General features: G+C 44.0%; 1 protein-coding gene across 1 annotated transcript in view; it reads right to left on the bottom strand.

The window, feature by feature from the left end:
* LOC123766071 (proteoglycan-like sulfated glycoprotein papilin) overlaps positions 1-26,321 on the bottom strand; it is a gene marked incomplete at its 5' end in the record, with an annotated part of 493,143 nt that overhangs the window by 349,438 nt on the left and 117,384 nt on the right. The window contains 1 exon segment of the mRNA XM_069321077.1: positions 20,934-21,125. Within this exon segment, the coding sequence (XP_069177178.1) occupies positions 20,934-21,125 (192 nt within the window).

Here is a 26,321-nt window from a genome sequence, read left to right as displayed (position 1 = left end):
CTCCCACACCCCAGCTGAGGTAAACTAACCGCAGCACCGCCCTGGTGGCCAAGCAGGCAGTTATCCGCATTAAAGAAAGTGGCCACCACACCAAGGAGCCATGACCGACGCAATAGAGCCAGAAACATGCCAGCAAATGTGGGAAACAAGCAAACTAGAGGGATGATAAACCCCGCCCAGATGCAGAAGACCCAGGCAGGGGCAAACAGAGTCAGAACTGCAAGCAGGCATTCCCCAAAGCCCCAGGAACCTGCAACAGAGGCCCCGGGGCAGAGCCATCCTCCATGCCCTCTATGGAAGATTTAGAACGCTTCCAACTACATGCCTGGCTTCCTCTCTGAGGAAGCCAGGTTCTTGGGCTAGTCCTCAGAAGGCCTAGAACTCCATTGTTGCCATGTTCTAATATATACTGTTTATGAGCTTGCATTGTCTCTGAACTGTGTTCATTTGTTTCTTTCTTCTCCTTGGTTTACGGGGTTCCCTTTGGTCTGTGATTGTTTCTTTGTCTTTGTCTTTGGTTTCTCTTGTTTCTGGTTATGTGAGTGTCCTGCTCTCTTCTGGTGGTAGAGATTTTGTTCTTTTGGCCATGGTGGAAGGTTTATTCATCTGCTGCTGGCTACTTCTTTTCTGGTGAAGAATGAGATGTTTGGCTTCTAGAGGGGGTTCATTGGTCATTGATTATTGGTTGGTTCGGTCGGGTGATTGTCATGTGTTGAGTCCAGTGGCGATTCTCCATCACTATCTTCTTGTCACCAATTTTGCGTTGGTGGATGTTTTATGGGTTGATCCTCTCACCTTGGCCCCATTTTAAGGCTCATCTTTCTCTGTTCATCTGCAGTGTTATTAAGTGTTCCCAGCCTTCAGTCTACCCTAGCAATGTGATGTCAGGAAATATGCTGTTCTCTTGGCTGAGTTCGCGAATATGTCCTGGGCCGATATTGAGGCACAGGGGTTTTGGCTGAACAGGGTTCTGGTAGCCTGGTATCTTGTCAATGTGCCTAGGCCCTGGCAGCCTTCTGTGGCTTTGGGTTATGTCTCTTGGCTGGGGAGCCTCATCTTCATCTTAATTCCTGCAATGCTCCCTCCTCCCTGTTAGTGCCCGATTATTTTCCTTCTCTGTGGGTAGTTAGCTTGAGAAACATGGGCTTCCCAGAAAACCAGCACTGACTGTAATGAAAGACAAATTTCTGTGTGAACCCCACTGACTCTCTGACACCTTCCCTCCCTTTAGATCGTCAGGAGATTGGTTGCATCTACCATAGAATTGAGGGAGGAGACTTTGGCTGACTATGGCTGCCCTTTCCCTTTTTTCCCAAACAAGTGGGGATTGCTGGGTGAACCAGCTTGCACAAGTTTCAAGAGATTCCAATCATTTGTTTTCGTTTCTGGGGAAGTTCTTTTACTAGTTCTGAAGGCTGTAATGTCACTTAAAGCCAGCAGTGGTTTGTTTAATCTTGCCGACTTTAAGGTCCCCTTTCCCGGTGGTGGCATAAATGCATAAATATGTTTATGTCACTGCTCCCTGTAGAGATCCCTGATAGGCCTATAGAACTCCACCATTGATGCGACAGAGTTGATGGTACACTATCAGCAATAGTAGCTTCAAGGAGACTCTGGAAATCACTCATAAATTGGAGTTCCATTACATTTAATGCTAGTTTTTTCTCTGTGGTTAGTTAGCTTCAGGAAGCCAGCATGAGACTCCCTCCAGAGACCAAGCATTGATTGTAATACATTGTCTCTTTCTGGATGAGTCCCAGTGGCTCCTTAATTTCCCTCCCTCCCTCCCTCCCTCCAGGTTTGTCGTATGTCATGAGTTGTTCATCAGCTCCAGAACTGAGATGGGGAGTTGCCTGAAGGCTCAAGCTTAGTTACTAATGAATTTAAAGCTAGTTTGCATGAATTCCTTGTTCTTTGTGAATTGTTTGTGGAGTTGTTTAGCAGTTTTGAGACCTCGTTTTCTGTGAACTCTCGTTGTCTGTAAAACTGAACTGACTTTCTGGAGGTTTTTTGCAGTGAGGTGGGAGATTGTCACCCTACTCCCTGCTCCTCTGTGAAGGGGCCAGGTTCTGGCTCTGGTCCCTGGTAGGCTTAAAGAACTTTTGCAATTGATGTGGCCTTTTAGTATGGAGCAATCTCAGCAAGATATCTTCAGGATGCTGCCAGGTTTTCACTAGAAAGAGGCATACCATTATATTCAATGCTGGTTTTTAAATTTCCCTATAGTGCTGGAATTTTTATATTGTGGTCAATAGCATCAAAATTGTGGTCTAGTAAGTGTGAAGAGAGGTTAATTTAACCCTTAAGGGAGCAATGCATATATAGATGGATTGAGTAACTATTGCGGCAAGGCGCACCACATATATGTAGTTTACATCAGCTGGTGCACGCAGCATGAGCTAACAGCACTGTTGTTCAGTTTGTGACCACAGCAGCGCCTAAAAATGTCAAAATATATATGTAACTGCTATTATTTAGCGATAATAGCATTACAGAAGACCCCTGACCGTAATAATGATTACCAGAATTCTGATAATAGCAGGATTGTGGTGAGGGAGGAGGTAGTGTCATCTGCTGACTCTGTGTGGCAACCTGTTATTATCCAACCCGTTCTCGCAAATTTAATAAGTCAATATTGACTTATTAAATATGTGCATAGGTGACATACTTAACATAATAGATACCCTTAAAAAGATTCATAGAAAACACCGACCTTACCTAACCTTGTTAGTATTTTAAGATAAGCATCTTATAGCTTCGTAATTACAATTATTACCTAACCTATAATAGGTATAGGTTAAGTAATAATTGTAATTACGAAGCAATAAGATGCTTATCTTAAGATACTAACAAGGTTAGGTAAGGTCGGTGTTTTCTATGAATCTTTTTAAGGGTATCTATTATGTTTAGTATATCACCTATGCACGTAGTTAATAAGTCAATATTGACTTTACGAATTTGCGAGAACGGGTTGTATTATCTGGACTCACCATACCAGCTTAATGGTTTGCTATGGAGAATACAAATGTAGATACCTATATTTAACATGTGAGTGTATATAGTGTAATAACAGCAAAAGGAGTATGTTGGGAAAAGTCATTTTGGTGAGGGAGGTATGGTTGTCTGCTGGCTGGTGTGTGACTTGTCATGCTGTGTAGGGTGGCCACTATGCTGTTTGGATACCATACTAGCTTAGTTGTACAGTTATGGTGAACAAAACATGTAGATTCTTATATATAATTTGTGTATATAGTGTAATAACAGAACAAACAGTATAGGTGGGAGGAGGAATGTTGGCGAGTGAGGGAGGAAGTGTCAGCTGACTGTATTCACCTAGTTGTATTCACCTAGTTGTGCTTGCGGGGGTTGAGATCTGCTCTTTCGGCCCGCCTCTCAACTGTCAGTCAATCAACTGTTACTAACTATTATTTTTTTTCATACACACACACCCCGCGGAAGCAGCCCGTAACAAGGGGCAAGCACTGTCTGCCGACACGCGAGCCGGGAGGCATAAAACAGAGCACCGCATCCCGCAAGATCGGCGCGAAAAACTTCAGCAAGGCAGCCGACGAGCGAGCCACCGAGGCCAAGGCACCAGACCCAAGAACAGTCCCAAGCGCCCCCACATCCTCTGTGAGCCAGTCGGAAGACAGCTCCAGGAGGGAAAAGAAGCACAAGGCCGCAACCAAAAGGGCCACGAGCGCGCAAGTCCTCCGCCACCTGCGCCGCCGAAAGGGAGGGAACCTGCATATGGAGCTGAACGACACCAACATCCCAGAGAAGGGTAGGAACAAACAAGCACTCATTGAGGTGCTCAAAGGTCGCCCCCCAGGAAAATCTGAAGCACCGTCGAAGCCTCCCTCCACTCAAGCGTGCGGGAACAGCAGAAGGAGTGCCAAGCCTCAGAGGTAAAGACAGGACAGTCCGCCAGCCAGGACGACTCTGGAACCTCATAACGAAGCCAGAAAGGGAACGAAGTCCCAAACCTGAAAGTTGTGGGATCCATTGCCGAGGCATAATCCAGGTCACGCAGGAGGTTTGGCGCAAGGGCCGCCCGCACCACAGCAGACTGGATGCGATAAGTTGAAACCCTCCGGAAAGACGGAACTGAAGCGGCCAGGGGAACACGGAACCAAACCAGGGGAGGGGCAGACACCAAGTTCAACTCATACGCAGAGGGGAGAAAAGAAAACCCCAACTCCTTGTAACAGTAAGCCCTGCTCAGAGGGTAGAAAAACCCAGGCGGGGTCCAGTGGGGCCCAAGGCCCCCAAGTCAGCCCTTCCCTGGGTCCTCCTCCGCAAGACCCGGGGCCGAGTCCTCCCCCCAAGCACCGACCCCACTAAACAAGGCCGGCGCAGCCATAGAAGCGGATAGAATGAGGCGTGGTCAGACCCAGAGGCTTCGGCTGGGGGAGGAGACTCGAATGCCTCCTTCGCCACACCAGAAGGGGCATCCCCCAAGGCTGCCCAAGTCTCAAGACCAACTAACCCTTGCCCCAACTCCAAAACCCTCAGACGTTTCAGGGCCAGAAGCAGGGAAGGGGTACCAGAATGAACAACAGGAAGGGAAGGACCAGGAGGTGCGGACTGAACCAGGGTCGAAGCGACCCCCACCCCCAAGTCCGGGTCCCTATAAGCAAAACGGGGCAGCCGCGGGGTATCCGGGTGAGCAACCAACCGAGCGTGTTGCAACAACCGAAACCTAGAATGCAACGCCTGCGCAGCCTGTACCCGAAGATGAACATCCACAGATTGGGTAAATTTAGTCACCAGCAAGCAACAATACTCACAGGACTCAAGGTCGAAAGTGTCATCGACTCAACAGGCTGCGTGATGGAGGCAAAAACAGTGAGGGTCGCTCTGAGACAAGGGGACTGAACAACCCTGAAACTCGCATGAAGTGAGGGGGGGACCCCGGGGTCACATCCATCGGACCCATGCGTCTCCTAGGGGATTCCCAGGGTCCTGAGCGTTTACTTGAAGAGAACTCGCCCTCGGGTAAACCCAGGCAGGGTACTGCTAACCGGCGCCCAAAACTACCAAACAAAGTGTCTAAAGCTGAACCCCAGGGACGTGTACACTCACGGGGACCAAGCAGGGGGGCACCAGCAAGTATCAGGGTGAGGCCAAACACCAGTGGCAAATAGGGCAGAACCCCCCACCAAGGCATAAACAAAATGAAAAACAAAACCCCACAAGAGGACAACATACCCCAAGGAACAGAGCCGGCTGCTGTGATAGGTGACCACTAGCTGCGCAGCACCCTGTGCCCCTTACCAGTGCGAAAACTGCCTCGTACCCTAAGGTAAACTAGGGAGACAAAACACCCAAGTACCCAAAGGGTGGCCGAGAAACCGAGCAGTAAAATGGACACACAGAGGCAGATCCCGAGGAACTTGTGGAAGGTAACCCCAGGCTACAAGAGCAGTACTTACAAGGCACCTAGGGAAGGGAACCCGAGGCACATGCAGCCTGAGTACCGAGGAATAACTCCTGGCTCTCGCCCCCCTGGAGTACAGCAGCCACACACAAGGCACAGCGCCGCAAAAATACTGGAGCCAGAGAACACAACCGAGCCGATAGCATCAGCCTCAAGAACTGGGGTGTGGATCGCCGGCGCGGTAGGTCTGGGGCTACCCCTTCCCCCCTCAAGGGGAGGGGGGGGGGCTGTGCAGACAGCAGCGCGACGACGGGTGACATCGTACTAGTTTGCTTGTTTTTGTTTGGGGAGTTCTATCCACTCGTTTGGCTTTTGGTTGCAATTTTCACCAGAATAGGGGTTTGTTTTGGGATGCCTACCTTTCTGGGTGCCTAACCCGGTCGATGGCAGACATAGAATGCTTCCAGTTACATGGGAGTTTCTATAGGCCATTGCTCCCCTTGCCTCTTTAGAGGGGGCCAGGTTTTGGCTCGTGGTCCCCGGTAGGCCCATAAGAACTCCATACACATGACTGATGTCAAAGTCGGACATTAGCATATCAGCCTAGTAAGCTCCGGAAAGCCGTAGGGGCTCCCCCCCCCAGAATTTTTTTTTCTTGCGTCTTACGGTGTTGTAGGTTATAACTTCAAGCGCCTTTTCTAACACTTACAGAACTGCATTATGTTGGATGGTTAGAACAGGTTTTCTTAGGTTCATCCACCCATTTGTAGATACATGTACATAATATGTATGCACACAGTGTGAAAATAGGTTGTATGCATGCATAGTGTGAGAACATGCTACACAATGTAAAGAATTCATCATTTATATTACTAGTTTTACTAATATCAATAGACAGCTAAGAAAAGTTCATACTCTACTTACATATTTTTAATTTCCATAACAGTTCAGCTAAATGTGAAAGATAAAATGAGAAATTATTGTGTATTAATTTCTAATTGTATACAAACTTCCTTTGCACAGACACAATAGTACTTTAAGGGCAGTCCTTTGAAAAGCATAGCCCGACTGTAGGTTTATAGACCCTTTACACACAAGCCAGTAGAGTATATATATGTTTACAATCACTCTTACGAATGCAACAGTACAAACTGTTATTAAGGGTAACTTACACATATAACTGAAATGGCAACATTTAGAAATCATCTTCTCTAGTGTTTTATTTCTCTGATAATGACAAAGCCTATTAGTAGAAAGGAAGTTTATACTGTTTATATTAAATTGTTTACATAACATACCTTAATAACCTTATAAATGATTAAAATACTGTACTTTCTGTAATACAGTAGTCATCTTTCCAAACTAAAATCCCTTAGGCTCTCCCATAAGCACCTCCTCGCTTTTCCACAGACATACTAGACCGTCAAGTAGTTTCAAAGCGTTATATAACAAAGAGTGCTAGGAAGATAGGACACCATGGGCATAGCTCTCATCCTGTAACTGTACTTATGTAATAACACTTAGGTAAATACAAGCCTGATCAGTGTGATCTCAACACCAATGCAGTGGGGATTGTCTCAAACCACTCTTCCATGCTGTTAATGGGACAATATAGACAGGATTCACAATCCATCTCAGAATGACCCACTTGAGCTTTATTCATCTAGTCACTACCTCCTCTAAGCAATAGAGGTCTTCAAAGAGACTTCCAAGTACTGTACTGATCTGGTAAATGTTAGTTTGATGTCTGGCTGCACTGTAACCTGCTACCAGATGTCACTAAAATCATTGTAAACAGAGGTGCCAGGAGATCTGTCCTAAATTTCTTCACAAGCCCTTCCTAATTTAGGTCCCAATTATTAATTAATGAGGAGCCTCATCCTAAGTTAAGTGACAGCTGTTCATTCTGAAGTTTTGGTTTCCTGATTTATATGATTTACCTGAGGGCCACTAACCCTAGTGCCCTCGACAAGGACAGGAACCCGGCGGATTATCTAAGGTTCTCTCATTGCTTTGATGATCTTTTCCAGGTATATTTTGAAACTCGGCACAGTTTTGGCAGTTATGGCTTTGGCAGGGTAGGCAGTTCCAGGGGTTAATAACCCTGTGGGTGAAAAAGTATCTCCTGTTCTCAGTCCTACATTGTTACTTGTTGAGCTTGAAACCGTTGCTTTTTGTTTGTGTTACATCTGACCTTCTGAAGAAAATATCTGGATCAACATCCTCTAACTTGTTCAGTATTTAAAAAGTTTTAATGAGATGTCTTGCTGAGACAGATGAGATGTTTCAATGTCTTGCCTGGTTTGCAGTGTTGTTAGCCCTGTGGTTTTCAAGCATTCCTGATACAAGAGATACTTTAGCTCTAGAATGACTTTTGTTGCCCAGTGTTGCATCTTCTGCAGAGTAGCTATGTCCTTCTGAAAATGAGGTCTCCATGCTTGGATACAGTAATCTAAGTGTACAATAATCTAAGATACAGTAATCTAAGTGTACAGTAATCTAAGTGTACAGTAATCTAAGTGTACAGTAATCTAAGTTTACAATAATCTAAGTGTACAGTAATCTAAGTGTACAGTAATCTAAGTGTACAGTAATCTAAGTTTACAATAATCTAAGATACAGTAATCTAAGTGTACAGTAATCTAAGTGTACAGTAATCTAAGTTTACAATAATCTAAGTGTACAGTAATCTAAGTGTACAGTAATCTAAGTGTACAGTAATCTAAGTGTACAGTAATCTAAGTTTACAATAATCTAAGATACAGCAATCTAAGTGTACAGTAATCTAAGTGTACAGTAATCTAAGTGTACAGTAATCTAAGTTTACAATAATCTAAGATACAGTAATCTAAGTGTACAGTAATCTAAGTGTACAGTAATCTAAGTTTACAATAATCTAAGTGTACAGTAATCTAAGTGTACAGTAATCTAAGTGTACAGTAATCTAAGTTTACAATAATCTAAGATACAGTAATCTAAGTGTACAGTAATCTAAGTGTACAGTAATCTAAGTGTACAGTAATCTAAGTTTACAATAATCTAAGATACAGTAATCTAAGTGTACAGTAATCTAAGTGTACAGTAATCTAAGTGTACAGTAATCTAAGTGTCCAGTAATCTAAGATACAGTAATCTAAGATACAGTAATCTAAGTGTCCAGTAATCTAAGATACAGTAATCTAAGATACAGTAATCTAAGTGTACAGTAATCTAAGATACAGTAATCTAAGTGTCCAGTAATCTAAGATACAGTAATCTAAGTGTACAGTAATCTAAGATACAGTAATCTAAGTGTACAGTAATCTAAGATACAGTAATCTAAGTGCACCAGAGATTTATACAGTTGAACCATTACCTTCTTTTCCTTGTAGTCAAAGGTACGCTTAATTATCCCAAGAGTTTGGTTAGCTTTTCTGACTGCTACACCCACCTGTTGTATAACTTTTAATGAGTAGTTTTGTATGCAATATACTGTACCTATGTTTTTAGGTAATGCTGGCATATGTATGTGCATAAACTGTACACTGTCAGTTACATCAATTTTGATTGTATGTGACTGTATCTCTTTCTCTTGAGGTTTAACACTTTTGATGTCCTGATAACGCTTTCGGTGTCATAAAAAAATACAGTGTGGGGAATGATGCTCAAGGCATCATGAATTAATTTTTGCTTATTCTTATTATTAAGTATAAACATTGTGTTAAGTATAAACATTGTGAGTGAAGGAGTTTAATATTGGGTTGTGTGCTCACCGGCAATGCTCGGCCTACCTTCCAGTGCGATGCATGTAGCCCGCTGGGCATGCATAAGTTATAATTATTAAGCAAAGCCATTGTATACTGGTCATAGCTTTTCTTCTGACTTTTTGGTTCTGGGTTTTTGGTTCCGAAGACAGCGGCACGGCGACATGATGACATCATGCTAGTTTGCGAATTTTCATTTGGGGAGTTCTGTCCACCTGTTCGGCCTTCGGTCGCAATAATTTTACCAGAATAGGGATTTGTTATAGGGCGCCTACCTTTCTGGGTGCATGTCCCGGTCGATGGCAGACATAGAATGCTCACAACCACAGGGGGATCACTATAGGCCACTGCTCCTCGTGCCTTTCTAAAGGGGGCAGGTTCTGGCTCGTGGTCCCCGGTAGGCAAAAACTCCATGCATTGGCATGGAGTTCTTGGTTTGATGACTATAAATACTTGTATTAAATCTTTATTTTTTCTAAGGGGAGCCCCGTTGGCTCCCCGGAGCTATCCAGGCTGAATAGATATGCATAACTTTCTGGCATCAGTCAAAGTGCTAGGAGTTCTTGCCTACTGGGGACCACAAGCCAGAACCTGGCCCCCTCAGAGAGGCATGAGGAGCAATGGCCTATAGAAACCCCCTTGTGGTTGGGAGCATTCTATGTCTGCCATCAACCAGGATAGGCACCCAGAAAGGTAGGCGCCACAAAACAAACCCCTATTCGGGTGAAAATATTGCTACCGAAAGCCAAACGAGTGGACAGAACTCCCAAAACAAAATTATCAAACTAGCATGATGTCATCACATTGCTGCGCCACCTCCCCCCCCCCTCCCCAGGAGGGGGAAGGGGGAGCCCCAGACCCTCCACGCCGGCAATCCAACTTTCAGTGCTTAACTGATGGAATTACTGGGCGGTCGGGTGCCTCTGGCTCCGGTTTTTGTTTCAGTTCTGTGCCTTGTGGTGTGGACTGTTTCTACCGGTGGGGTGTGAGCCAGGAGTGAAATTCCATGGTACTCGGGCTGCATGCGCCTAGGGCTATCTTCCCTAGGTGCCCTGTAAGTACTGCCCTTGGGGCTTGGGGACACCTTCCACAAGTCACCTTGGGTTCTACCTCTGTTGTGTCCTTTACTGCTCAGTACTGGGCTGCCCTTGAAGTCAGCTGGGGGTTTGTTGCCCTGATTTGTCTTTGGGTAGGTGGTAGTTTTCGTCACTGGTAGGGGCGTGGGGTGGCGCACAGCTAGTTTTCACCAATAACAGCTGCCGGCTCTGTTCCGCCTGGGTACGTTGTCCTCTTGTGGGGTTTTTCTTTTGGTTTTGTTTTTGCCTGGTGGAGGGGTCTGTCTTTATGGTCCCCCTTTATTGTTCTAGGTGTTTTTATTTTGATATTTTCTGTTGGTGGTACTCCCCGCTTGGCCCCCATGAGTGGACATGTCCTGGGGGTTCAGCTTTTAGAAGTTTGTTTGGTAGACTTGAGCGCTGGTTCACGGTACCCTGCTTGGGCTTCCCTTAGCGTGTACCCAAGGCTAAGGGCCCTGGGAAACCCCACAGGGGCTCCGAGGTCCTGTGGATGTGCCCCCGGAGTCCCCCCTCACGTCCTGCGAGTTTGACAGTTGCTCTGTCCCCTTGTCTCAGGGTGACACTCACCGGTTGTGTATCCACCATGCTGCCTGTTGGGTCATTGTTTCTTATGACCCGAAGTCGTGCAATGGGTGTTGTCAGTACGTGCTCTCGTTCACCCAGGCCACTGGTTATGATAATCGGGTGCAGGTGGCTGTGGCGTTGCTTTCTAGGTGTAGGTTGCTGCAACGCTCTTGGTTGTTTGCGGCCCCGGATGCCCCAAGGCTGCCCCGTTTTGGTTGTTGGGGTCTGGACTCGGGGGTGGGGGTCGCTTTGGCTCTGGTTCCTTCTGCTCCTTGTCCTTCCCCTTCTGTTCTGCACACTTCCTCCCTTGCTTCCGGCTCCGAACTGAAGACGGGTTTCGAGGTTGGAGCGGGGTTGGTTGGGTTGAGACTCAGGCGGTCTCACAGGATTTTCCCTCTTCCAGGGTGGTGGCGGAGGCATTCGAGTTGGTTCCTCCAGCTGTGCCATATGGGTCTGACCAGTTGGCTCCCCTTCTTAGTGTTTGTATGGCTCTCCCGGCTTTTCTTTGTCAAGCTGGGGCTTTGGGGGTGCAGCTCGGCCGCGGGTCTTCCCGTAGAGGTTCCCGGGGTTGGGGAGGGGTTGCCTGGGGGGCCTTGGCCCCATTTGCCCCTCTTGGGTCATTGTACCCTTGGTGAGGGGCTGGCAGTTCCTCAGAGTGGGGTTGTTCCTTCCCCCTCTGTGTTCCTGTTGGTTTCAGGTATACCCCTCCCTGGGTTCGGTTCCATGTCCCTTTGGGTTCGTCGGTTCCGTCGTTCCTGAGGGGTGTGTTTCACCCCCTTTTCCTTACCCTTTTCACGGTTACATCACGATACTGTTCCCTTCGTATCGGGGTCCTTGCGAGTCCCTTGATCAGGGGTATATTTTTGTCCATATGTGCCTCCGTGCATTTGTGCCTGCTTGTCGTGGTTCTCGTTGGTTCGCGTGTCTCTTCGTACCTTCCAATATTATTGGAACGTCTGTTGACTTCTGATGTGGTTTCCCTCTGGTCTTTTGTTGGCCTCGTTGGTTACCTTCCGTCCTCTGTCTTCTTTCGCTTCAGTTTCGTATCGTCTCTACTTCCAGTTTCAACATTCCTCCTCTTCGTTACGTACGCCTTCCTGGTGTTTGTTCGATGTGTGTATACAATGTATCTGTACATTATGTTTATGTACGATATGTGTGTCCGCCTGGTGTACGAGCCACGCCACTAGGTGGACGGGTGGTGCGTTTCATATCTCACGTACTGGGGCTGGGGTGTGCATTTTGTTTATAGGAGGTGTGCTCGTGTGTTCCGCGTTGTTTTTCACGGTTTTCTATTGCTTCTTGCTCATTTTCTCCCTCCAGTCGTAGCCCTCTGGATGCTGGGGGTGTTCTGGATTTTATATTTGGGGGCGTTACTTTGTTCTTTCCTCTGCTTCTGGGTGTGGGATGACTCGGAGTGGCGCCTCCTCCTCCTCCTCCTCCTCCCCCTCTGTTCTGCTCCTCGTGTTCTGCGGCGCGCGCGCCTCTGAACATATTTCTCCATAGACTTCCAACTTTTATTCAGGTAATGGTGCATACAATGCCTACTGCCTCTAGTATGAATGGCATTTGAGCACACCACTAGCGATGCTCCTGGTATGTTACTTGGCTCGACTGTGTTATGGCACAGTCGTGTGTGTGTGTGTTCTGCAAGTGAGATTGTCATGTCTGGCGCCTCTGTCGGCCAGGTGCTGGTTCTCGACTTTTGGTGGGGTGCTTGCATAGTTGTGCTTGCGGGGGTCGAGCTCTGGCTCTTTGGCCCCACCTCTCTCCTGTAGGTCAATGGTTATGCAGTTTCCAGCTCCTCTTGGGCTCTGTCTTATCTGCATTTGCTTCTGTCGGTGGAGTCTGCCTCCACCAAGTTGCTTCCTAGCGCTTTCCGCTTCCTATCTCTTCTGACATTGATGAGGTTCTTTTTCATATCTGTGGCTCCTTTGGGTGCTTAGCTCCCTCCTGTGTTCCCTTGTGCATACGAACATAAAAATATAAGTACAAAGGTAACTGCAGAAGGCCTATTGGCCCATACGAGGCAGCTCCTATTTATTACCACCCGATTCCACTCCTATACATGTCCAGCCCACGCTTGAAACAATCGAGGGTCCCCACCTCCACCATGTTAAGCGGTAATTGGTTCCACTAATCAACGAACCTGTTACCGTACCAGTATTTACTCAAGTTTTTCCTAAATTTAAACTTATCCGATTTATACCCATTGTTTCGTGTACGAAACGTGCCACAAGGGTGACATGTGCCACCCTTGGTCACTGCTCCATCCTTGTTTACTTTGTCTCTTCCCCCCTTGGCGGGGTTGCGTCAATGGCTTCTAACTGGGGTGTTTGGTCACCTTGCGTGTGCCTTCAGTGTCTTTCCTTTGTCCATGTATCTTGTTCTTTGTTGTCAGATGGGAGTTCTGGCCCGCATTTCGGTGCTTTTAGTTTCGTTTGTCGGCACCTGGGTCTTTTCCCTATCTGGACACTCATTTCTTGCCTATCTTCGGTGCCTGGCTGCACCCTGCTGTCCATGAGGTCCCTCGGGTATGTACGCCCTCCAATACACATTTAGTGGTTGGTCGTGTGCATTACTTCCTGGCTGTTCCTTGGTCCGTATTCGAGGTTTTCCTTGCCTATTGCCATTTTTCCTCCTCCTATGCTACACTTGTCTGTAATTACCTAAGTGTAATTACCTAAGTGTAGTTACAGGATGAGAGCTACGCTCGTGGTGTCCCGTCTTCCCAGCACTCTTTGTCATATAATGCTTTGAAACTACTGACGGTCTTGGCCTCCACCACCTTCTCACTTAACGTGTTCCAACCGTCTACCACTCTATTTGCGAAGGTGAATTTTCTTATATTTCTTCGGCATCTGTGTTTAGCTAGTTTAAATCTATGACCTCTTGTTCTTGAAATTCCAGGTCTCAGGAAGTCTTCCCTGTCGATTTTATCAATTCCTGTAACTATTTTGTATGTAGTGATCATATCACCTCTTTTTCTTCTGTCTTCTAGTTTTGGCATATTTAATGCTTCTAACCTCTCCTCGTAGCTCTTGCCCTTCAGTTCTGGGAGCCACTTAGTAGCATGTCTTTGCACCTTTTCCAGTTTGTTGATGTGCTTCTTAAGATATGGGCACCACACAACAGCTGCATATTCTAGCTTTGGCCTAACAAAAGTCATGAACAATTTCTTTAGTATATCGCCATCCATGTATTTAAATGCAATTCTGAAGTTAGAAAGCATAGCATAGGCTCCTTGCACAATATTCTTTATGTGGTCCTCAGGTGATAGTTTTCTATCTAGAACCACTCCTAGATCTCTTTCTTTATCAGAATTCTTTAAAGATTTCTCACATAATATATAGGTTGTGTGGGGTCTATGTTCTCCTATTCCACATTCCATAACATGACATTTATTAACATTAAATTCCATTTGCCAAGTGGTGCTCCATATACTTATTTTGTCCAGGTCTTCTTGAAGGGCATGACAGTCATCTAAATTTCTTATCCTTCCTATTATCTTAGCATCATCAGCAAACATGTTCATATAATTCTGTATACCAACTGGTAGATCATTTATGTACACAATAAACATCACTGGTGCAAGAACTGAACCCTGTGGTACTCCACTTGTGACATTTCTCCATTCTGATACATTGCCTCTGATTACTGCCCTCATTTTTCTATCAGTCAGAAAATTTTTCATCCATGATAGAAGCTTACCTGTCACCCCTCCAATATTTTCCAGTTTCCAGAACAACCTCTTATGTGGAACTCTGTCGAAAGCCTTTTTTAGGTCCAGATAGATGCAGTCAACCCAACCATCTCTTTCCTGTAATATCTCTGTGGCTCGATCATAGAAACTGAGTAAATTCGATACACAGGATCTTCCAGATCGAAAACCATACTGTCTGTCTGATATTATATCATTTCTCTCTAGGTGTTCTTCCCATTTAGTTTTGATTAGTTTTTCCAATACTTTCACTATTACACTTGTCAATGATACAGGTCTATAATTGAGGGGGTCTTCCCTGCTGCCACTTTTGTAGATTGGAACTATGTTAGCCTGTTTCCACCCGTCTGCTACGATTCCTGTACACAGGGATGCCTGAAAGATCAGGTGAAGTGGAATGCTGAGCTCAGATGCACATTCTCTCAGAACCCATGGTGAAACGCCATCTGGGCCAGCTGCTTTGTTCTTACCGAGCTCCTTGAGCATTTTTTCCACTTCGTCTCTAGACACCTCTATGTGTTCTATGTTGTTCTCTGGAATTCTTATTGTATCTGGTTCCCTAAAGATTTCATTTTGTACAAACACACTTTGGAACTTTTCGTTTAGTGTTTCACACATTTCCTTTTCATCTTCCGTGAATCTATTTCCCATTTTCAACCTCTGAATATTATCCTTTACCTGCAATTTGTTGTTTATGAATTTATAGAATAGACCTGGTTCTGTTTTACATTTGTCCGCAATCCCTTTTTCAAAATTTCTTTCTGCCTCTCTCCTCACTGCCGTGTAGTTGTTTCTCGCATCTTTGTATCGCTGGTATGTTTGGGGGTTCGGCCTCTTCCTGTATTGATTCCATTTTTGTGTCTTTCGGTCTCTAGCCCTCTCGCAATTTCTATTGAACCAATCCTGTTTCCTAGTTCTGCATCTCTGTTTTGGTATAAATTTTTTTGTGCCTTTATCATATATTTCACAAAACTTGCCATACATCTCATTCACTTCCTTGCCTAGCATCAAGTCTGTCCAATTATACTCACTAAAAAAATTTCTAAGGTCACCATAATGTCCTCTCCTGAAGTCTGGTTTTTCAACTGCTTCAACCTCCTTATTTTCTTCCAGCTTATAACGCATTGCATACTTTATTCCCAAAAAGACATGGTCACTTTTACCCAAGGGAGGAAGGTACTGAATGTCAAATATCTCTTCCTCCTTCCTGGTAAATATCAAATCTAGCATGGAGGGAACGTCCCCTTCCCTCATCCTCGTAGCTTGTTTAACATGTTGATACAAGAATGTTTCCAGGATGAGGTCTACAAATTTACAGGTCCAAAAATCTTCTGTTTTAGCTTCATATGCTTCCCAGTCTATGGATTTCAAGTTGAAGTCACCGACTATCAACAGTCGTGATCTATCGTTATCCGCTCTCGCTATAATCTCTCTCATTATTGTTATAAGACCTTCACGTTTACTATCTAGCTCCTCCTTTGACCATGTGCTGCTTGGCGGTGGACTATATGCATTTATCATCATTAGTTTATCATCCTCATAGCAGATCTCTAGTGCTATTATGTCAACTTCTTGTGGATTGGCAGTCATTATTTCCTTCACCTTTAGGTGTTCTTTTACCAGCACAGCAACGCCACCGCCTTTCCTAATTTTTCTGTCCCGTCTCCAAATTGAGTAGCCCCTTGGGAATATGACCTCATTTAAAATTACATCTTCAAGTTTTGTCTCCGTGAGTGCAACAATGTCTGGTGTCTGCAGCTGTATTACATCACTTAACTCCAGTATCTTCGATCTCACTCCATCTATGTTGGTGTATGCAATCTTCAGGAACTTGTTCCCCCTCTCCTTATTCTTCACTCCCCCTCTCTCTATTGATTTTGTTGGTTTGCCTTTATGTACCACTTTACTGGTTTGCCTACCCCTATCACTTTGTAGAAAAAAGAATTTATTTCTTCTTCATTCCTGCTCTCATTTAAATGTTTTGCCTCGGCGAGGTTCAGTTTCAGCTTCTCTCTATCTTCTTTTGAAAGATCTCGTCTTAACGACCACCCTTTCCCATCCTCATCCCTTTGCAATTTTCTAGCATTCCTTAGTACTTCTTCCATCTGTTTGGCACCGTTTAGGGTGATCCTCAAAGGTCGATCTTTCCCTTTTACGTACCTGCCTATTCTCCTGTAGTCGCTCACATTCTCTCTGTTTGTAAGACCTTCCACGAGGCCAACAATTTTATCTACTACTTTAGCTTCTTCTACAGCTCTTTCTGACCTAGATGTTATCGCCTTTTCTTTGCAGCCAAAAATGATCAGGGACTTACTCCGATCAACTGTGTTTTGCACCAACTTCGGGTTAGATGCCAATTCTTTCCTCACTTCTAGCCTAATGTTTGTTTTATCTTGGTTGCTGCAGTGTTTGACTTCCTTTACTGCTTCTTCTATTTTTTCCTTCTCCTTGGCCACTTGTGCATAAGTGAGTTGCATATCTTTCTTGCACTGTTCTATTCCCTGTGTAACTTCCTCCATCTGTGCTGACAAAAGCTGTTTCTCCTGTTGAATTTCCTTGCCTAACCTATTGTAGTCATTTATGTTTAAATTTACTTTAACTTCTTCCAAAGCTATTTTTAAGAGTTTATTTTCTTCTTCCATGGCTTTGCAATTTGTTTCCAATTGATTCTTATCCTTGCGCAAGTCTTTCACTAAACCCTCAAGACATAAAACTTTGCTATTCAAATGGTCATTACTTTCTTTCAATTTACTAATTATTTCTACATGAGAGTTCACTATAGTATCTAAATTTACCAACTTGTTATGTAGACTGCTAATATCAATGCTTTCTTCATTGAATCCCTCAAAATCAAGCTCTGTTTTGTTTTTCCTCTTGCCAGTGGCCATCTTGAATGTTCTTCTCTGCACTGTAAACACTAGGGCAACTTTTTCTCATCCGATTTTTCACTTCCCTTAGCACTTTCCTGTTATCTCACCTATTTTTCAAGAGCACTATACCTTTATGTTCTCTGGGACACCACTCACTACCATCAACCTGTACTACAATACTTAGGATTATTGAAATATGCTGGAGCTCCTCTGCTGCAAGTGTTGACCCTAGGGGTGTCACCTTTTGAATCTGTGAATCTGGGTCGGTGCTTATTGACTATCTTGATGTTGGGTGCTCAGGTGGGCCTCTGTCCATGTTCAGTTCCCTGTTTTTGGACTTCTACGGTGTTGGTACTTTCGTTTTGATACTGAGTTCCTACAGTTTTTCTTTGTCTTACTGTGTTGCACTGTTTGTAGAGGGTTGTGGACTTTCAGTCCGCTGCTCCTGCCTTACTGGTTCCTTTTCTTGGAACAGGTAGCTGGGTTCCGGTCCTGGCTCCGTTTTTTTTTTTTATTTCTATTCCGGAACGGGTGTGTTTGCTTTCCTGCGGTTCCCGTTCTGCATAGTTTTCCTCTTGGATGCTTCAGGGAAGCTTGTGTCATTCTTCCCTGCTGGAGCTGATTATGTTGCTCCTTTAGGTTGCAGTTTTCGATATGCATTTTGCGCTTTCATTCGTGGTACTCGTTTCTCGTCGTTTGTGTCGGCACTAGTGGGTTTGTTGTTGGTCTTCCACCTGCGTGTTTCGTCTCAGGGGAGGTGTGTGGTTTTCCTGGTGGTCCTTCCAGTTTTTCTATCACTGCGAAGGATCCTTCAGTCTCTGATAGGGTTGGCTTGTCTTCCCTCTGGAAGACAAGCCAAGCCTTCCCGGGACCATCGTCTGGGATTGTGTACTGTCACCTCATTTTCAAGGGTGCTGGCAGAGCCGCTCCAGCTTGCGTTCGGTGTTGCGGTTCCTTCTGCTCCATTCCACTTGCTGTCCTGGGCGTTGTTTCACCTCCGGTCGGCTCTTGAGTTCTGGTGCCGTCTAGGTCGTTGGCCTGGGTGGTCTATTTTCTTCCCGTTTTGGTCTTTGGGTTGCTGCTTGGTTGGTTGGGCTGGGGGGTGCTTCCTTTGTTGTTTGGTTGCATTTTTTCTCTGTTCTCTGCGCGTCTTGGCCTCTGGGGTCGTGGACGTGTTTTGGTTGTTCACGTTCCCTTCTTCCCTCGTTCCTGTTCAGGGGGTTTGGGTCTGCAGGGTCTTTGTTTCGTCTATGGTCTTGGTTTTTTAGGCTAGGGCGTGTGGCGTCCGCCTCCTGGATCCTTCCCTATTTTCCTTATCTGTGGTGAGGTAGTTCCAGGAAGCCGACAGGGCTCCCCCCCAGAAAACCAGCATTGAATGTAATGAAAAGCCATTTTCTGGGCGAGTCCCGGAAGCTCCTCGGCTTCCCGCCCTCCCTCCGGTCGGTGGTGTTTTTCGCGTATTTTGACATTCAGCCTATGAACTGCCAGTTGGATCACCAGCGTGGAGGGTCTGGGTATTCCCCCTTCCCCTCTCTCAGGGAGGGGGGGGGGGCTTGCACAGACAGTGGCGCGGCGACGTGATGACGTCATGCTAGTTTGATAATTTTGTTTGGGGAGTTTTGTCCACTCATTTGGCTTTTGGTAGCAATATTTTCACCAGAATAGGGGTTTGTTTTGGGGTACCTACCTTTCTGGGTGCCTATCTCGGTCGATGGCAGACACTGAATGCTCCCAACCACAAGAGGGGTTTCTATAGGCCATTATTCCTCGTGCCTCTCTGAAGGGGGCCAGGTTCTGGCTCGTGGTCGCCGGTAGGCAAGAACTCCTAGCACTTTGACTGATGCCAGAAAGTTATACATATCCATTCAGCCTGGATAGCTCCGGGGAGCCTCCGGGACTCACCCAGAAAATGGCGTTTTATTACATTCAATGCTGGTTTTTTGAGATTGCATAAGGCGAGTCCTTTTAGGCAGTTTTGTATAATTCATCTCGGTACCATGGTATTATCTCTGTTGCGAACTCTTTCCAATTACAGTGGTACCTCGGAATGCTATTGTCCCTGTATGCGAGGTTTTCGGAAGGCGAGGAGTATTTACTCCAAAAATTTGTCTCAGAAGGCGAGGGTTACTTCGGGACGTGAGTTTGTTGATACGCGTACAGGCCGACCTAGCGCGTGGTGGTTCGGCGATCGTCGCCCCTCCGCCCCGCCGCCCCTCAGTTTATTATTGTCTCGCGCTCAGTGACTACCCCCACATCAATTCTTCTCGCGGATTTTCAGTGTTTTGTTGGATTTTTGGTGATTTGTCTATACAATTTGTTATTATATATCTCACCATGGGTCCCAAGAAAGCCAGTGGTAAGGATAAAGGCCAGAAAGCTCATGTGAGGATGACAATAGAGGAGAAACAAGAGATCATTCGGAAGCATGAGAACGGTACACGTGTTGTTGAACTTTGTAGGCAGTACAACAAAGCCACATCAACAATATGCACTATACTTAAGAAGAAAAATAAGATTATGGGTGCTAAAGTGGCAAAAGGAGTAAGAACATTAACGGCACAAAGACCACAAATACTTGAAGAAGTGGAAAAGTTGTTATTAATTTGGATACATGACAAGGAGTTGAGGGGTGATAGTGTTTCGGAGGCCATCATTTGTGAGAAAGCCAGGGTGTTGCACGAAGACCTTCTAAAGAATACCCCTGCAACGAGTGATGCAGATAAGAAAGAGTTTAAGGCAAGCAGGGGCTGGTTTGAAAAATTTAGAAAGAGAAGTGGTATCCATAGTGTTACAAGGCATGGGGTTATGTGATGTGATTATGGAAGGGGACTCCCCTTCCAAACAGTAACTCCTCTCCTCCTCCCCCCTCCTCCTCACCATCTTCCATACGCCTACAGCACTCGACAGCAAGGTAAGTAATAACTGGAACACAGTTTTGTAGGTTTATTTAGATGAATTAGGTAAATTAGGTATAAAAATTTAGTTTGATGTGGGGTTTTTGGGGTAGTCAGGAACGGATTAATTCATTTCCCTTTATTTCTTATGGGGAAATTAACTTCGGAATGCGAGTTTTCGGAAGGCGAGGCGTCTCCAGGAACGGATTAAACTCTTATTCTGAGGTATGCCTGTATTCAATATCTTTCCTCAAATATGGTGACTAAAACTTTATACAATACTTAAGTATAAGACATACTAATAAATTGTACAGAATTAGCAAGACTTGAATCTGACTGAAACTTGAAAAGTTTGCTAATAAAACCCAGAATTGTATTTAGCTTTTTTACAGACTCTGTACATTGCTTACCTGGCTTCATGTCATTGATCCAATGACGAGGCTTCACGTCAATCCATCAACTTTTGTATCTCACCTTTTATGTATGTACTTTACCTGAATAAATATTTGTATTTGTATTTGTATAAATGTGCAGCATTTTACAAGTTTCAGCATCAAGTATCATCTGCTATTTGTCAGACCAATATAGAATGAACAAATATCTACCCTAAGATTACACTCACATCATACAGTAATTGGTATGATAAGTTATTTCCTAATGCAAATACAAACTATGGGATACTTACTCGACTCCATGGGCCTTCAAACCAGCTGCCCTTGCAGCTTTGATCCACTTGTGTTCCATTACACGGTTCAGTGTCAGTGAAGCGCTTCTCAGCATCACAGTTGACTTCAGGTACAGGAGTCAAAACATTGTTCTCCCATTTGCCACACAGCACATGTCGAGTTTTGATGCCATCTCCACAATTAGCAGAACACTATAACAAAAAAGAACGATAATTAAAGTACCATAGCTTTCTTTGTGATACGGCATCATTGATAAGATATGAATATGATAATCATCTGCATTGTTACTGCAGTGATTTTTGGGAAAGTATTAGTGTACAACATTTATGCAAATAGAACCACCCATAGAACCAATACTCAAATGCCAGGGTTACAGCACTTAGAAAAATAATGTTATGAAAAAGTGTGCTTACAGGTGGTGCCATATTTATTAATTTTTAATTTAACCACTCTGCTGATGGTTATTATATATGACAAGCTCCCAGTGTACAAACAAAAATTATTCCACTCCAATTTTGTTTTTCTTCCTATATTGTTAAAATGTTCTGTGATCACAGGAAACAAACAAAAAACCAGCATTGAATGTAATGAAACACCATTTTCTGAGTGAGTCCCGGAGGCTCCCTGGAGCTTATCGGGTTAATGTATGTTAAATTAGACTGGGATATTACCTAAGGAGTTCAGACCTACCAGGGACCAGCGCCAGAACCTGGCCCCTTCAGAGAGGTTTCAGGGAGCAATGGCCCTGGAAAACGCCTTTGTAGTTGGGGTTTTCCTTACCTGCCATCGACCGGGGTAGGCACCCAGAAAGGTAGGCATAACAAAATAAACCTCACATGCTAAAAATCTAAAACAAAAAAACGAACAGCGAGGTAGAAACTCCCTACATTCCCAAGGAAACGAGCAAACAAGCAAACATCACACTTTACTGCCGTGCCGATCGTCCGCACAGCCCTCTTCGCCCCAAGAAGGAAAGGGGGAAGCCCCGGACTTACCGCACCGGCTGCCTAGCATCAGTTCGGAAGCTAAGCTTAAACCAACGCGAAAAAAACGCCGAGTGCTGGGAGGGAGGGTTGCTAGGGAGCCTCCGGGGCTCACCCAGAAAATGGCGTTTCATTACATTCAATGCTGGTTTTCTGTGTAATCACCTAAGTGTAATTACCTATATGTAGTTACAGGATGAGAGCTACGCTCGTGGTGTCCCGTCTTCCCAGCACTCTTTGTCATATAACGCTTTGAAACTACTGACGGTCTTGGCCTCCACCACCTTCTCACTTAACTTGTTCCAACCGTCTACCACTCTATTTGCGAAGGTGAATTTTCTTATATTTCTTCGGCATCTGTGTTTAGCTAGTTTAAATCTATGACCTCTTGTTCTTGAAATTCCAGGTCTCAGGAAGTCTTCCCTGTCGATTTTATCAATTCCTGTTACTATTTTGTATGTAGTGATCATATCACCTCTTTTTCTTATATCACCTCTTTTTCTTCTGTCTTCTAGTTTTGGCATATTTAATCCTTCTAACCTCTCCTCGTAGCTCTTGCCCTTCAGTTCTGGGAGCCACTTAGTAGCATGTCTTTGCACTTTTTCCAGTTTGTTGATGTGCTTCTTAAGATATGAGCACCACACAACAGCTGCATATTCTAGCTTTGGCCTAACAAAAGTCATGAACAATTTCTTTAGTATATCGCCATCCATGTATTTAAATGCAATTCTGAAGTTAGAAAGCATAGCATAGGCTCCTTGCACAATATTCTTTATGTGGTCCTCAGGTGATAGTTTTCTATCTAGAACCACTCCTAGATCTCTTTCTTTATCAGAATTCTTTAAAGATTTCTCACATAATATATAGGTTGTGTGGGGTCTATGTTCTCCTATTCCACATTCCATAACATGACATTTATTAACATTAAATTCCATTTGCCAAGTGGTGCTCCATATACTTATTTTGTCCAGGTCTTTTTGAAGGGCATGACAGTCATCTAAATTTCTTATCCTTCCTATTATCTTAGCATCATCAGCAAACATGTTCATATAATTCTGTATACCAACTGGTAGATCATTTATGTACACAATAAACATCACTGGTGCAAGAACTGAACCCTGTGGTACTCCACTTGTGACATTTCTCCAGTCCGATACATTGCCTCTGATTACTGCCCTCATTTTTCTATCAGTCAGAAAATTTTTCATCCATGATAGAAGCTTACCTGTCACCCCTCCAATATTTTCCAGTTTCCAGAACAACCTCTTATGTGGAACTCTGTCGAAAGCCTTTTTTAGGTCCAGATAGATGCAGTCAACCCAACCATCTCTTTCCTGTAATATCTCTGTGGCTCGATCATAGAAACTGAGTAAATTCGATACACAGGATCTTCCAGATCGAAAACCATACTGTCTGTCTGATATTATATCATTTCTCTCTAGGTGTTCTACCCATTTAGTTTTGATTAGTTTTTCCAATACTTTCACTATTACACTTGTCAATGATACAGGTCTATAATTGAGGGGGTCTTCCCTGCTGCCACTTTTGTAGATTGGAACTATGTTAGCCTGTTTCCACCCGTCTGCTACGATTCCTGTACACAGGGATGCCTGAAAGATCAGGTGAAGTGGAATGCTGAGCTCAGATGCACATTCTCTCAGAACCCATGGTGAAACGCCATCTGGGCCAGCTGCTTTGTTCTTACCGAGCTCCTTGAGCATTTTTTCCACTTCGTCTCTAGACACCTCTATGTGTTCTATGTGTTCTATGTTGTTCTCTGGAATTCTTATTGTATCTGGTTCCCTAAAGATTTCATTTTGTACAAACACACTTTGGAACTTTTCATTTAGTGTTTCACACATTTCCTTTTCATCTTCCGTGAATCTATTTCCCATTTTCAACCTCTGAATATTATCCTTTACCTGCAATTTGTTGTTTATGAATTTATAGAATAGACCTGGTTCTGTTTTACATTTGTCCGCAATCCCTTTTTCAAAATTTCTTTCTGCCTCTCTCCTCACTGCCGTGTAGTTGTTTCTCGCATCTTTGTATCGCTGGTATGTTTGGGGGTTCGGCCTCTTCCTGTATTGATTCCATTTTTGTGTCTTTCGGTCTCTAGCCCTCTCGCAATTTCTATTGAACCAATCCTGTTTCCTAGTTCTGCATCTCTGTTTTGGTATAAATTTTTTTGTGCCTTTATCATATATTTCACAAAACTTGCCATACATCTCATTCACTTCCTTGCCTAGCATCAAGTCTGTCCAATTATACTCACTAAAAAAATTTCTAAGGTCACCATAATGTCCTCTCCTGAAGTCTGGTTTTTCAACTGCTTCAACCTCCTTATTTTCTTCCAGCTTATAACGCATTGCATACTTTATTCCCAAAAAGACATGGTCACTTTTACCCAAGGGAGGAAGGTACTGAATGTCAAATATCTCTTCCTCCTTCCTGGTAAATATCAAATCTAGCATGGAGGGAACGTCCCCTTCCCTCATCCTCATAGCTTGTTTAACATGTTGATACAAGAATGTTTCCAGGATGAGGTCTACAAATTTACAGGTCCAAAAATCTTCTGTTTTAGCTTCATATGCTTCCCAGTCTATGGATTTCAAGTTGAAGTCACCGACTATCAACAGTCGTGATCTATCGTTATCCGCTCTCGCTATAATCTCTCTCATTATTGTTATAAGACCTTCACGTTTACTATCTAGCTCCTCCTTTGACCATGTGCTGCTTGGCGGTGGACTATATGCATTTATCATCATTAGTTTATCATCCTCATAGCAGATCTCTAGTGCTATTATGTCAACTTCTTGTGGATTGGCAGTCATTATTTCCTTCACCTTTAGGTGTTCTTTTACCAGCACAGCAACGCCACCGCCTTTCCTAATTTTTCTGTCCCGTCTCAAAATTGAGTAGCCCCTCGGGAATATGACCTCATTTAAAATTACATCTTCAAGTTTTGTCTCCGTGAGTGCAACAATGTCTGGTGTCTGCAGCTGTATTACATCACTTAACTCCAGTATCTTCGATCTCACTCCATCTATGTTGGTGTATGCAATCTTCAGGAACTTGTTCCCCCTCTCCTTATTCTTCACTCCCCCTCTCTCTATTGATTTTGTTGGTTTGCCTTTATGTACCACTTTACTGGTTTGCCTACCCCTATCACTTTGTAGAAAAAAGAATTTATTTCTTCTTCATTCCTGCTCTCATTTAAATGTTTTGCCTCGGCGAGGTTCAGTTTCAGCTTCTCTCTATCTTCTTTTGAAAGATCTCGTCTTAATGACCACCCTTTCCCATCCTCATCCCTTTGCAATTTTCTAGCATTCCTTAGTACTTCTTCCATCTGTTTGGCACCGTTTAGGGTGATCCTCAAAGGTCGATCTTTCCCTTTTACGTACCTGCCTATTCTCCTGTAGTCGCACACATTCTCTCTGTTTGTAAGACCTTCCACGAGGCCAACAATTTTATCTACTACTTTAGCTTCTTCTACAGCTCTTTCTGACCTAGATGTTATCGCCTTTTCTTTGCAGCCAAAAATGATCAGGGACTTACTCCGATCAACTGTGTTTTGCACCAACTTCGGGTTAGATGCCAATTCTTTCCTCACTTCTAGCCTAATGTTTGTTTTATCTTGGTTGCTGCAGTGTTTGACTTCCTTTACTGCTTCTTCTATTTTTTCCTTCTCCTTGGCCACTTGTGCATAAGTGAGTTGCATATCTTTCTTGCACTGTTCTATTCCCTGTGTAACTTCCTCCATCTGTGCTGACAAAAGCTGTTTCTCCTGTTGAATTTCCTTGCCTAACCTATTGTAGTCATTTATGTTTAAATTTACTTTAACTTCTTCCAAAGCTATTTTTAAGAGTTTATTTTCTTCTTCCATGGCTTTGCAATTTGTTTCCAATTGATTCTTATCCTTGCGCAAGTCTTTCACTAAACCCTCAAAACATAAAACTTTGCTATTCAAATGGTCATTACTTTCTTTCAATTTACTAATTATTTCTACATGAGAGTTCACTATAGTATCTAAATTTACCAACTTGTTATGTAGACTACTAATATCAATGCTTTCTTCATTGAATCCCTCAAAATCAAGCTCTGTCTTGTTTTTCCCCTTGCCAGTGGCCATCTTGAATGTTCTTCTCTGCACTGTAAACACTAGGGCAACTTTTTCTCATCCGATTTTTCACTTCCCTTAGCACTTTCCTGTTATCTCACCTATTTTTCAAGAGCACTATACCTTTATGTTCTCTGGGACACCACTCACTACCATCAACCTGTACTACAATACTTAGGATTGTTGAAATATGCTGGAGCTCCTCTGCTGCAAGTGTTGACCCTAGGGGTGTCACCTTTTGAATTTCATTCAAAAATTTCAAAATTTTGAAATTTTGAATTTGT

The sequence above is a fragment of the Procambarus clarkii genome, chromosome 9 (genome assembly GCF_040958095.1).
Source record: "Procambarus clarkii isolate CNS0578487 chromosome 9, FALCON_Pclarkii_2.0, whole genome shotgun sequence".
Taxonomy (NCBI): Eukaryota; Metazoa; Arthropoda; class Malacostraca; order Decapoda; family Cambaridae; genus Procambarus; species Procambarus clarkii.
This window is presented reverse-complemented; position numbering and strand designations above follow the sequence as displayed.